General features: G+C 42.8%; 1 protein-coding gene across 1 annotated transcript in view; it reads left to right on the top strand.

Moving 5' to 3' along the window:
• Positions 1 to 10580, top strand: part of TNXB (tenascin XB) — a 97359-nt gene extending 86779 nt beyond the window's left edge. Inside the window, exons 39-43 of the mRNA XM_089502621.1 lie at positions 990 to 1141; positions 2511 to 2607; positions 4029 to 4190; positions 5250 to 5413; positions 7781 to 10580. Of these exons, the coding sequence (XP_089358747.1) occupies positions 990 to 1141; positions 2511 to 2607; positions 4029 to 4190; positions 5250 to 5413; positions 7781 to 7879 (674 nt within the window). The 3' untranslated portion in view covers positions 7880 to 10580. The remainder of the gene's footprint in view (positions 1 to 989; positions 1142 to 2510; positions 2608 to 4028; positions 4191 to 5249; positions 5414 to 7780) is intronic.
• Positions 10581 to 14729: the final 4149 nt, after the last annotated feature.

Raw genomic sequence — 14729 nt, forward strand, 5'->3', positions numbered from 1 at the left:
AAATACAATGGCCTAGTAAAATGGTGTCTCTTATATACCGTAAATGGCAAAATGCTTTTTGGAATTTATATATTCTAAAAATATTTTCAACTCATGGATGCTTGAATCCATGAATAAAAAAAAATGTGGATATGGAAGACTGAGTGCACTTTTTAAAAAAATCATATCTGCATACTTCCGAAATTATGTTTAAAAATAAAAATAAACTCTGAAAGACATAATGGTAGGGCTAGGGAGGAGTGTAGAAGTCAGTGTGAGGCTCTTAAAACACAGAATATGAAAATGGCAGCTAACAAGAACATGAGAGTGAGTGCCAGCCAATCTCATTGCATTTCCTCAGCAGCTGGTGGCCAAGGTGTAACCCCTTCCAGATAGAGGCCTGTTTTCTGTTATAGTTAGGGAGAGAACCTTGAAAAATATGTTGCAACAAAGAATGCTTCAGTTCAGGATTCAAGTCAACCAGCCATACTCTTTCCTATAACATTTCATTTTGTTTCCTTTCCTTTCTTCCATTTGTCATTCTTCCTCTTTTCCTGGAAGATTCGCCCTTCTGTAGATACAGGTTGAATCTCCCTTATCTAAAATGCTTGAGACCAGAAGTGTTTTGCATTTGGGATTTTTTTTCAGTTTTGGAATATTTGCATGTAATGAGATATCTTGGAGATGGGACCTAACAATGATATTCCTTTGTTTCATATATACTTTATACATATAGCCTGAAAGTGGTTGATACACAATATTTTAAATAATTTACACAAACAAAATTTATGTACATTGAACCATCAGAAAGCCAGCGTGTCACTATCTCAGCCATTTATGTGGACAATTTGGAATATTCAGATTTTGGCATTCAGTATAAAGGAGAATCCATCTGCATCCATGTGCATGAAGAGTTGGTCTATATATGGATTAGTACACAAAGAATTGAGTTTGTTGTTAGCATAAACTAAGCTAGTCACTGACAGAGTTATCCTTTCTTTCCTTGGCAGAGCATCTGACATACCCCTTTCCTCGGGATTGCTCAGAGGAGAGCCTGAATGGACCAGGACCCTCTCGGGTAACAACTATTTATCTTGGGGGCAACAGAGAACACCCCTTGCAGGTGTACTGTGACATGGAGACTGATGGAGGAGGCTGGATAGTGAGTATTAAGAGAGCAGCTGTCAAGTGGATTGGTCAGCATGCACTTACAGTGGGGCCCTCGGTTTGTTTCCAGACCCTCTGTGGATACCAAAATCCATGGATGCTCAAATCTCATTATATACAATAGTGTATTAAAATGGTGTCCCTTATATAAAATACCTAAATCAAACAGCTTCATTTATATACCACTTCATTCTGAACGAATAGTGTCTAAGCGGTTTACAAAATGTAAGCTAATTGCTCCCAACAAGCTGGGTACGCATTTAAATGTCCTCTTCAGAAGGATGCAAGCATGAGTCGAGCTTGAGCCCTTTTGCTGGTATGAATTTCTTTGTGTGAATATTTCCGAACCATGGTTGAATCCATGCATATGGGGAGCTGACTGTACTTTGTTCAACTGCCACAGATTTGTCAACCCAAGACTCAGAAGCTTCCATTTTTTGAGGAGGAAAGAAATCCTGAGTCTATCACACACTTCATCATTGTAGTGCTCTCTGTGTCTTAAGGCATGTCTGCACAGACGCTTTAAACGGGTTTCTCCCCAATCTCGGGTTACCTTGTCTTCATGACACAGCGCCAGAGACCCAATTCGATTTTGGACTGTTTTCATTGGGAAAGGGCAGTCCCACAATGAATCCAGGCCATCCTTTCCCTAAACCAGTGGTTCCCAACCTTCCTAATGCTGCGACCCTTTAATACAGTTCCTCATGTTGTGGTGACCCCCAACCATGAAATTATTTCCGTTGCTACTTCATAACTGTAATTAAATAGGTGTTTTCTGATGGTCTTAGGCGACCCCTGTGAAAGGGCCAAAGGGGTCCCGACCCACAGGTTGGGAGCCACTGCCCTAAACTAAATTATAAGAAATCACAATTTTCTCTGGATCTTCCCAGAAAATGCAGAGCACTCTGACGTGATTCTGGGCAACTGTTTACAAAGCATCCCACTGTGCTGCCCGCCAGTACTGGTAACAAAGAGGCACCTAGCCAGGTGATCAGCACACTGGCTTTCTATTTATAGCCTTATCACTTTAGAAAAGTAAGCTGAGATGGAGCAGCAGAGAAGGAGCTTTCTGCTTACCTCTCTGGATGCCCTTCTGTTTTCCTTCCAGGGGGAGATGGCGATAAAAGCATGCCTTTTGCCAGATTTTCCCAGTATAACAAAAGACACACTTTTATCACCATCTCCCTCAGGAAGAGAACAGAAGTACCCCAAGGGCATGTGATGATAAGCAAAAAGTTGTTAGTCTGCCGCTTCATCTTAGCTTTCTTTTGTAATGCAATAAGGCTGATAGAGAGCAAGGAAGAGGTCTGCTTAAACAAAGCACAAACTCACATTCATACCCTTATCGTCATCATCGTCCTCAGGTTTTTCAGCGTCGGATGAATGGCGAAACTGACTTCTGGCGTGAATGGCAGGATTATGCCACAGGCTTTGGCAATCTCACCCGAGAGTTTTGGTTAGGTATGTACATGGCTCTGGATGTCTTTCTCTTATGTAACGGAGTGTTACTGCCATTTGGTTGTTGTTGCCATTTTACAGATCAGCAACTGGGAATGAGAGGATTTCGGGGGACAATAAGCTTTCACACTGTGCCATGATTTAGATTCAGGCCTACCCAGCCAAAGGGCTAACCAAAGCCTCCACCTTGCATTCAAGCACTTAGTATTTCTTGTTGTTTAGTGCCTTCAATATAAGTTTCCAACTTATGGCCACCCTATTGCTTGACTATGTGTTACTGCTTGGCAGGAACTGGATGACCCTTGTGGTCTCTTCCAATTCTATGATTGTAAAGCAAACCTATTATGGGGTTTTCTTGGTAACATTTGTTCAAAGTGAGTTTTGTCCCAAGGTCATGCAGTGGGTTTCCACAGCTGGGTGGAGATTCAAACCCTGGTCTCCCAGAGTTCTAGTCCAATACATAAACCGTTACACCACACTGGCTCTTCGGGCACATAGTATATGCTAGTGGGACTTTTCAATCAGTCTGGATGCACCTGGACAGTTTGATCTTTAAAGTCTCAGAATCTGGGTTAAAATAAACTGATCTGGGGAGCTGGTATAAAAAGTCTCTGATTGTACCAGGAGTTGACAGAAAACATGTATGGCCCTCCAAAATAAAATTGGAAAGAACAGGAACATAATCTGGGACTTCCTGGTCTTTTATGTAAGGGGTGTTTGTTTGTTTCCCTGGAAGTAATTTCAGGTTCTCTGGTAGGGATATGGTTAGTACTTGTTCCCCCACTATTCTCCAAGTATGGCAGGGGAAACCACCGAAACCCATAGAAAGAAGATTTCAGGCTTTGAAATTATATCCCAAAGGAGGCTGGGGTCTCTCCTTTTATTAACAAGTGAAAATCTTTCCATTCAAAGAAGTTTTTAGGATCTGACTGCAAGAGCTTTTAAAATTGTGTAGTTACTGACTTATGTCTTTTGTCTTTTACTTATTTGTTTAAATGGTTTTAGTTCTATGGATAAGTTAATTGCATATTCATATTTAATAGGTTTATCGCATGAGGACAGAAAGTGGAAGCCCAGATAGTAACACCTTTCTTTTCCACATGGTGTCATAGTGCTTCTGTTCTCTTCCTGAGGGAGATGGTTGTAAAAATCTTTTTTCTAGCTGAAAAGAGGAACCATTAGACAAAAGACTCACTTTTACAACCATCTCCCATGGGAAGAGAATTGAAGAATTATGACATCGGCATGTAGAAAGATGCTACTATCCAGCTGAACTTCCACTTTCTTTCCTCACACATTAAGCTCCTAAGTCTTTATAAGTGCAGATGGGCAAAGACCAGTCTGACATTCTAAACAAGTGGTATAGGGAAATGTGAGAGAGAGAAGGAAAAGGGGAGTCATCTTTCTTTACTATTTGCTTCCAGGGAATGATGCTTTGCACCAGTTGACGTCCTCAGGAGACTATGAGCTGCGTGTGGATCTCCGTGCTGGGAAAGAGTCTGTCTATGCCACCTATCAGAACTTCCGCGTGGACTCCCCTGCTGACTATTACCGCCTCCACCTGGGCAGTTACAGCGGCACGGCTGGTGAGTGTTGGGCTGATATGGATGGACTAGACAGGCAGCCCACTGTGTTGGTTCTGAGAAGAGTCAACTCCTTGAATTAATAAGATTATCCTACCTTTTAACTACACTTTCAACAGGTGACTGAGTGGGTCTTTTCTAGCCGATGGCCAACCAGTGGCATCACTATCACCTGGTGTGGTAACTCGTGGTGTCTCACACACATCCCATTGACCTCCTCCCATTCCACACCATACAGAATCCATTTCCATATATTCGTTAATGTAATGGCAATAGTTGTGACATAAACAACTAGATGAAAGAGATGAAAAAAATGAATCATACAAAGATGAACCCCAAATTCTGCAGAAGTGGAAGCTGCATTAAGAGAAACTGGGTAAAATAAATCACTAGTAACAGATGACATTCCAATCGAACTGCTACAATTCACACATACAGAAGCAACTCTAGTGTTCACTAAAATATGCCAACAAATATGGAAAACAAAACACGGGCCAACAGACTGGAAACATGAATTATTAGTAATGACAATAATGCTGGCAAAGGCTGAGGGTAGTAGAAGAAGACATAAACATATTAAGAGGAAGAGAGTATGCCAGATGGATGGACTCAATTAGGAAGGTCACGGATATGAATCTACAAGACTTATGCAGAGCAATGGAGGACGGGGGGTCTTGGAGATGTCTGATCCACACAGTTGCCATGAGTTGGAGTCAACTCGAGGGTAGTTAATGACCAAAAAAATGGCAATAGTTGTAACATAAACAACTAGCAAAATTAAAATTACACCTTTAAATTATAATGTCCTATACAAAGCCTGTGTGTGAGCACCAGTATTTAAAAGGGATATGGGTAAACACTTGCCACAAACCATTTCTGCCAAAAGACAGACTAAAGTTTGGGGAGCAGTGGTGTCATCTGGTGTGGCCTACATCCCTCACTTCTGCCTTGTGAAACCTCTGTGGCCAACTTATGTGTGTTTTAGAGAATTCAAGATTGGACAGGGAACCAAGGGGAGAATCCTTCTCCATTTTCACTCTCGCTTCCTTTCTGCCTCCGCAGGTGATGCGTTCAGCTACCATTCAGGCAGCGTCTTCTCCACTCGGGACAGGGACCCCAATCGGGTTATCATCCCCTGCGCTGTCTCGTACCGCGGAGCCTGGTGGTACCGCAACTGCCACTATGTCAACCTAAATGGGCTCTACGCAAACAACCGCGACCACCAGGTACAAAGAAATGGCATAAGGGGGGGAGGAGGAGAGGAAGGGCTGCTGTGCTTTTTTGGTTTCTTTCTTTCAAAGAGATACAGTGTGCTTGAGACAAGGTTTCTACCTTTTATGTATATAGTAACCTTCCCCCACACAGGGTCCACCAGATGTGCAGGATTACAACTCCCATCATCCCCAACTAACATGAGCATTGTTCCTTTGGGCACACTAGTGTGGATTCTGGCAGGGTAAAGGGGTGAAAATGTCGTCATCCCCACCTGCAGTCGCCCACCCCCTGGTCTACAGAATGCAAAGAGCAATTTGGCAATGATAGTGTCCCACTCCACTGCTGTTGTTCCAGATCACTTCCTGGTTTGAAAAAGGTCTTTCTTTGACCTAGAAGACCCTGAGAGGCAAACACAAATTTGAACTCAGGCCTCCCACTCTCAAGTCTAGTGCTGTACAGGTTGAGTCTCACTTCTCTGGAATTCTGAAATCCAGAATATTCCAATATCATCCATAGTGACATCTTTGCTTTGCATATGAATAAGAGACCTCTAAGACTCCCTATCATCAACAGCCCTGCTCAGGTTTTGCAGATTCATAGCCATAGCTTCCTAGATTGAGTCTATTTGTCTGTAATGTGGTCTTCCTCTTTTCCTGATAAGCACTATTGTCATTTCTAGTGAGTCATGTCTTGCTTACTCTAAAAATGTTGTTAGGAATAAGACATAGTGGTAAAGAAACAATGGAACAATTAATGTGTCCATTTGCATAATATTAAAATGTGCACAATGTACTTAATTTGTGCATTATCCAAATTTGCATAATATGCAAAAGACATTGCCTGGTTTTGGAAAACTAGACTATGGCAACTCTACACTGTGGTTGCATATAGTTCTAACCCAACCAGTCATAATTAACCTATTGGCCTAGTTAAGTTTATATGGATGTGAGAGCTGGAGAGTGAAGAAAGAAAATAAGATAAGAAGAAAATCAGTTAATCAGAGATGTGATGCTGTGGAGAAGACTGCTGATGATACTGCAGGTGGCCAAAAAGACAAACAAATGTGTCCTTGAACACATCAAGTCTGAAATCTAGTCAAACTGAGACTGTTGTACTTTAGCCACATCATGAAAAGACATGACTCACTTGTTACCCAAATTTCTGGGGTCCGGGGGGACACCCACAAACGAATTTAATTTTAGGGGGATCATAGTATTAGCTCAAATGAAAGATATAGTTTGATCAGGGCAACAGCAGTCTTGGGATCAGCCCAGCTATATCAAGTCCAAATCACAAAGAACTCCAGAGGCAGGTTTCCAAATGTAGTAGATTTGTAGTTTATTAAGGGGGTAAAGCAAGACACACACAGTTCACACTCGCACACAAGCGCTAACAAAATCAAAGGTGGGAGAGGTGAATTGAGTTTAGGCTTTGCTAATAGTAATACTTGCCTGACATGGCTCTTGAGTCCAATCGATGGGAGTCCAGGATGGAGAAGGCTCCATAGCCGCTGTGGCAGAAAAGGAGGCTATTGAGGGGCTGAACCTAGTAAAACTGACAGAGTGTCTGCCTGCTACTGGACCAAGACTGAAGTCTAGCTATTTTCTACCAATATTTATACTCTGAATGTAGCTCAGGGGGCAGAAACCAAAAACTGAATGGATTAAAGCGCTTTAGAATGTTTGCCAAGTGGGGAAAGAATAGTTCGAAACCAGTTTGACTGCAGGGGTTGACAGGTGAGAATATGTCAGACATATGTCACACTGGCTCTCAAGTCCTTTGTCTAACCATACTTTGGCCATAAACCCCTCTCACTCTACAGGCACAAAAGGGCTGTGTTGGCAAATCCAATGCTCCCATCAAGGTGGGTGCCCTCCGCAACCCTGCTCACCCTGACCAGCTCTTCAAGTCCACCAAGATGTCTGGCTTCCACAGTGGGGTCCAGTCCAGATCACCCACTCCCAGTGTCCCTTGTAATATTAATTTGATATTAAACATGAGGGGTGATCAGGGGCCCAAAGCTTGGGATAACACACTGGAAAAGACAATAATGCTAGAAACGGCTGTGGGTAGAAAAAGAGGAAGACCTCATGCCAGATGGATGGACTCTTATTAGGGGAGATCATGAGCAAGAATCTGCAGGAACTAAACAGAGCAGTGGAGGACAGAAATTCTTGGAGACATCTTATCCACAGAGTCGCCATGAGTCAGGGTTGACTTGAGGGTAGTTAACAACGACAACAACACAAGTTACCCTAATAGATCTACTTCTGTTCCCCCCAAACCATTGGGGACCAAAAGCATAATGTGTGTACAGTTCCGTACATCTCCTTGTTTCTCACTTCCTGCCTCTCTCTCTCTTTTCATTCCTATCCCAGGGCATCAACTGGTTCAACTGGAAAGGATTTGAGTTTTCCATCCCCTTCACTGAGATGAAACTTCGACCCCGTGGCTTCCAGCCTTTGAGGCGGGCGTGAGCAAGAATGGGAGGCATACAAAGTGACTGAGGATGGCAGAGGAGGAGGAGGAGGAGGGAATAAATATACCAACTGCTCCTCTGCGATGGGATACCTCATACCCTCTCTTAATTTCCCTGCCCTGAGAAAAAAAACAAGAGAGAGAGAAAAAACCAAGAACAACAACGGACAAACATTTTTAAAAGCACCTTGTATTTGTTGTTATTATTATTATTATTATTATTATTATTATTTTCCTGCCGCTCACTAGCCACAGAATGCCAAGAATATGGAGCATCCAGAAGAGTCAAGGATGGGGAAAGAGACTGAAGAGGATGCAGTCACTTAGTTTAGATGGTGTCACAGGATAGCTGAACAGTCCTTTGCTCAGCAGTTCCTTTCTTTCTGGAGAGCCATTGAGAAGGGAATAAGGAGGGCAAGCTGGCCAGTGCCTTATCCATCCATCCATCCATCCATCCATCCATCCATCCATCCCCAAAATGGACCAGCTGCTAAGCTAGTGGCCACCAATGTTGGTTTCTCCTCTGGGCTGGCAGCTGATATTGGCCTTGTCTCCTCCAGGTGCAAGTCCCTTTCTGTCCGTGGGTGCATCTACACTGTAGAAATAATGCATTTTGGCACCACTTTAAGTGTTGTGGCTCCATCCTATGGAAATATGGGATTTGTAATTTTACAGGCCTTACCAGCTAAAGAGTGCTCACCAATCTACAAACCCCAGGATTCTGTAGGATGGAGTCACGGCAGTTAAAGTGGTGTCAAACTGCATTATTTCTACAGTGTAGATACACTCATTGTTCCTTGTAGTTCCATCACCAGTGATTTGGAAAAGTTCCTCTTTTTGGACAATGACACCCACTATCCATCAGCCAGCATGCCCAGTGGCCATGTTGACTGAGGATTGTGGGAGATGTAGTCCAAAATGGAAACTTTGCCAAGCTCAGTTTGTCCCTCATTTTTCCAACATAAAACTTTCTATGTTTCTCCTTCAGCTTCCCTCTTTATTATCTCCTGTTTCCTGCAAGCACTCCTCAAAAACATGATATACTCATCAGTAGCCACCAGATACATGTCAAGATCAAAGCACTTTTTAATAATTATTATTTTCCCCTCTTCTGGGAATTTTGTAAGCTCAAAGCCGCAGATGTTGTTGCCTCTTCCACCTCCACCCCAGCCACCACTGAAAGCTCTCACACCCCACCTCTCCAATAACAAGTGGTAATTGTAAAAAGAGCAACAGAAATCCAAAAATGGATCCATGGAGTGAGAAGATGGGAGAGCATAGGATAGGAAGCACTAAACAGAATGGATGGGCAAGACCTTGAAATGAAAAGCAGAATGCAATAGAGAGAACATTCATATAATACACAAAGCAAGGACAAATTGGCAAGCCATACCCTCCAACATTTTAGAGATAAAAACCGGGACACATGTGGCCAGGCAACATCAGAGTGCGGTTATGATGGCAGAAATTATTAATGAGGAAGAATACACATGCTAGGAGAAGCTGCAGCAGTTTACCTTTGTCCGAACCTATTGGAAATGTCTGGATTCCATCCCCTTTTTTCCCCCTGCTAATTCAGTGCAAACTCCTTTTGGTCCTCTGAACTCAGTTTGCCACAGCTGAAGATAGAAGGGGAAAGAGAGGTGCATTTATCTTTGTGTCTCCACATGAGGTTGAAGCACTTTGTTCTGGTCGCAAAAGCATAGAAGAGGGTCATCATTAAAGTGTTGTAAAAGTGTCTCTTTTGCCACACTGGAAAAATCCATTTGGCAAAAGGGACATGCATTCTACTTTGGGCTACAAATATGAGAAATAAGCCCAGTTGATAAAGAACTCCTATTGCTCTTAAAAATCAACCAAGCTACACTTCCTTTAGTGGTGTGCATGTATGTGCTCCTTAGCTTGATCGTACATGAGGTTTGGAAGGAACAAATTTTTCAAAAGACCAGCAGCAATCCGATGGCAGACTTAATCCAACATGATGGATTAAGGTGGTTTTTTTCCTGACACAAGGGATTCTGATGGTGTGATTGACAGAAAGCAGTGGTCAAATAGGACTTGCTTTTTAGTGACTCAAATGAATCTAAACAGTGAATTGTAGCCAGAATTCTTGGAGTGGTAAAAAAGTAGAGCATGGAAAAGTTACTTTTGGGACCGCAACTTTCAGTGTTTCCCAGACTTATTGAACATGTCAGCTGGAAAATTCTGGGAGCTGTGGTTCCCAAAAGTAATTTTTCCATACTGTCTAAAGTTCATGGCAACCTATCTGAAAATGCTCACAAAGATGTGTATACATTTCTTTCCCATACATTTCTGATGAACCAAAGTTTAAATTGGTGAAATTCTCAAAAGTTTGGGAAAAGACTGAACAATTGTCAAATGGAGAAACCAAAAGTTGATGGATTTGGTCAATCTTTTCCTACTCTCCTGTTTCCTAAAACAATACCTGCACCCCAGTATTTGGATATCTGCAGTATCAGAGGGGAAGGGGGAGGATTTCTTTTTCTGGAGGGTGGCAAAGATGTGTTACATAGCAGAGACGGTCCTTACAGCTCAAGGCAAGGCAGGATATTTGCACCAGGTGGGTGGGAGAGGCAGGCTGTACAGTGTTACTTTGCGGGAGGGGGTTGGGATAAAGTTTCTCTATAAGAAGCGCTTGGGGAAAAGTTATTTTTAGATCATTGTGAGAAAATGTTTAAAATAAAAATTGAGTTTTCGAAAAAGGATGTAGAGGCAAGCACGACTTTCTTTTGATATCGTGGTGTTTTTGTTTATAAAAGAGTCCTTTGGGACACTGCCTCGCCTAGGCTTGCCGTTTGTGCCAGAAAACTGGGGAAATCCCTGATTAAAGTGTCTGAAAAATGTCTTGGCTGGTTGGGCCAGTTGAAGTAGCAGATCCCAGATTCCTAAAGGGAGGAGTGAAATGTTGTGAGAAGACTCATCTGTCAGGGATGATGGGAGTTGTAGCTCTTCACCTCTGGCTCTAACTCACCACCTTGTTATGCAGCAGCGCTGACCAGCTTTGGTCAGTGGTTAATGCTTTTCTTCCAAAGCAGCAGAGTTTCAGAGAATAGGCTGAAGACTCTGACAAACTCTCCAAGCCTTCTCACTCTTCTTCCTGAGAAGTCTCCAAACTTCTCCAGGATCCTGCTGGCTCTTGTATCTTCAGTCAAGACACCAGACAACTCAGTAGTCTTGTATAAAAGATCTACTTTATTCTACTATATACAAATACTATATGCCCTACAAATCACAATCTCTACAATCTCCAAAATATCCCCAAACTACTCCAACTACCCACAAAATACATTGGCAAACATAGCAATTATTATAGCCATTGTTCATCACCACCCACTAGTCAGTTTCCACCCAGTGGGCGTGTACATTCATTTTGATTGGTTCACATAGTTCAACCCATACTTAAGAATTTCATCATTTCACCTTGTACACTTAATGAATCTCAGGTGTTTCCAATTGTACATTCTATAATTCTGTCCTTGACATTCAGGACTTCTTTACATTAGCTTTTTCACCTGTGTGGCTTCTTAATTGCTCTTGCTTAGTCATTGTGACTTTCACATACATGTTTTATTTCTACTACTGTATGTCCCATATTGCACTTTCCTTAACATCATCATCCTGCCCTTGAAGCTCTGGGTGGTACAGTACTACTCAAACGTGCCAGAATCAGAGCCCAGAAGGCAGGAAGGGAAAGGGAAAAAGGTGAGCAGAGGAGGACTGGTGTAAGTATGTGGTGATGCTGCTTGGGGTGGTGGAAAGTTGCTTCCAAGCAGCTGCCAAAGAAGGAGAGAGTCCCTCTTATTCTAGTGGCTTCTTGGGAGCTTCTCTGCACCCCTCCCCATAGAAGTGTGTGAAGTAGGGAGAAAGGTCAGGTTCCCTGTTGATGTGCACATCCAATTTGTTTCTGACTTATGATGACCCTAAGGTGAACCCATGTCAGGGTTTTCTGGGGCTGAGAGTGTGTGACTCGCCCAAAGTCACCCAGTGAGATTCCATGGACAAACAGGGATTCAAACAGCACTCTGACTTCTTATTCCTATGATAACAGTCAAGAGTGGAGTTTGATGGTCTTAAAGATGGATCTACCAGCATGAAGTGCAAAGCCAAGTGCAACAACAAAAAAAAGAGAGGACTTGATGCCCTCCTTGGTTTTATCCCTTTCCCTCTGCCCTACATAGCCCTTAGAAAAAGGTGCAAACCTATGTGTCTAGGCTGGAATTCTACATTGGCTATTTCATTATGTATGCTTGACTAAATAGCATCTCCTGGCCTGCCACCACCTCCAATCTATGTTACTGGGCATCAGGTGCACTGAGAGGAGGTCTGTTCTTTTGGCATTTGGGGCATGGGTGGATGATGTTTCCACCCACTTCTGACAGTCAGCAAGGCTGCAACGTGTACATGTAACAACGAGCCTGGTTTTGATGGTCACAGCCTCACTCACTGGTGCTTTCTTGGACTACAAGTCACAGGAATGTCATCCACCCACATCCCAGTCATCAGCAGAATAGACATTGTACTCTTGTTGCCACTGATGCCCTCCCACTGTCCCTTCAGACCAGATGACACTAACCACTGGTATGGCACTGGGTGCCACAACTATGATCATGAATACCAAAGAGTATTCATGATCAGTGCTGTTTACGCCCTTGTAAACGCTCAACAGAGTGCCAGCCATGATCATCGGTTCATCGCGATTGTAAGAGATGTGAAGAAGTCTTGTCTCTATCGTTAAATATACAGGATACTGGTTACTTGATAGTTCAATGAAGTCTTGACAAGCTGTGAAAACATGCGGCTTCCCAACCGAGGACTACGGATTTTAGTTTCACATCATTTGCAAATGAAAAGAAGGGACGAGATCTTCCAGAAGAGAATTTGATGGGCAAAGTTGTGTACTTTGCGTAAACAACCATTCAGACAAGGACTTAAAAACAAAACTTGATTTAAAGCTTATCTTCTCACTGATCAACATGTTACCCTTTTCCTTTTGCTTATTTTACAGTGCAATGCCTACACTCCCCCCCCCCTTTTTTTTTAGTTCCCTTAGGACTGTTCTAAGTGGAAAAGTGTGCAGTTAATACAAGTCGCATTTACTCCAAAGTAAGCCAAACCATGGATGTTAATTGTGAGTAAACATTACAAAGTCCAGGCTCTCTCTCACTACAAAGGCAATGCCCTTCCAGTTGTTTTCTTATGATGATGTATGTCCTAACTGCTGCTAATAGTACTCTTGACTTGCATTTGTATAGAAGACTGCTTTTCTCTCCTAACAAGAGCAATTGAATTTGTATAAAGGGTCAGGCTAAGCACATGAACACAAGGTGAAATTTTATCATTCATTCCTTTTCCTGAATCTTCAAAAAGGTTTGTGTGTAAATATATAAATATATTTAACGGGGGAGTGACAGTGGTTTAGTGGTTTTAAATGTTGGACTACACTGAGAGGGGTTTCAAATCCCTGCTGGGCCATGAAAACCCACAGGGTGACCTTGGGCAAGTCAAACTCAGAGCTGGATTAGGACTCTGGTTGGGAATGATGACAACTGCAGTCCAGCCATTGGGAAGAAGTCCCAGGTTGAGGACAACCACAATCCAACCATGGCATTCAACTACTTTGATGGGAGTTGTAGTCCAACAGAGTCCATCCAACTACTAACCAGGGATATCTGACCCTGTACAAGAAAACTCCAGTAGAGGGTTTCCAAGCAGCCACAGCAAGCTTTGACAATAGGCCAGGAATGCTGGAAGCTGCAGTCTAACATCTGGAGTGATGCAGTTTGTGCACCCCGATCAACTACATTGATGGGAGTTATAGTAGTTTTGGATGGACTAAGCTCTCAGAATCCCCATCCAGCTCAGCCCATTTAACCATGTTGGCTGGGTGATCCTGGGACTGGGAGTTGTAGGTTGCAGAGTGCTGAAATGGCCTGGGGCCAGATATGGCCCACAGGCCATATTGAGAACTTAAGGGTATCTCCCTAGTCTTCTGTCCTCCCTCCCTCATTCTGCCACATTATCTTCTGTGACAAAAAAATAGTAACTTTAGAATGGACAAGAGGAAGGGGATTTTATGGTATCCTCGGGTTCCCTTCCAAATCTAGGATGCTATGTATTCCTGCATGGCAGAAAGGGAGTTGGACTGGATGCCTCTTTGGGGTCCCTTCCAACTCTAGAATTCTATGTATTCCTGAATGGCAGAAGACAGCTGGCCTAGGATGACGCCAGGGGTCCCTTCTAACTCTAAGATTCCTTGTTTGGACTAAACCAAACTACATGTGCTTGTTGTTGTTGTTGTTGTTGTTGTTGTGTGCCTTCAAGTTGTTCCAAGCTGAGGAAAGTACCTTGCTTGGACTTCTGCCAAACCTCTTTTTGCATGTTATTCTGGTCACTTTTTGCTTTGAAAGTGGGGGGAAGGACCTTCAAAGGATGCTCTGTAATGCAAATGAAATTAGCACCCAAATAAATGTTAACGTAAATGTTCAGCTTTGATCCCTTTTGATCATTCGGGAAATTTGTCAACAATGCCCCCCGGGGGGGGGGGGAGATGGACAATTAAAAAAAAAATCTCACCTGGCTCTTCAAGAATGAGACAAGAAAATTAATTTGGCACAAGAGTAGTCATTGTGTAGTGCCTCTATTGTGCAATTGTCGTGCAATCGTGGGTATAGCTACAGAAGTCAAAATTAAGTCTCCTGTATCCCCAAATGAAATATTCCTTCAGTTCTCCAAATTTCCAGCAATGGAATTATTCCAACCTAAAAATTCTTCCATTTGCTGTGCCCACCTTCCCTTGGGGAATCTGCAAGCCCCTATTATTTCACCACC

Source organism: Sceloporus occidentalis, unplaced genomic scaffold (assembly GCF_023333645.1).
Source record: "Sceloporus occidentalis isolate IW3139 unplaced genomic scaffold, rSceOcc1.0.p SCAF_1, whole genome shotgun sequence".
NCBI classification, from domain to species: Eukaryota; Metazoa; Chordata; class Lepidosauria; order Squamata; family Phrynosomatidae; genus Sceloporus; species Sceloporus occidentalis.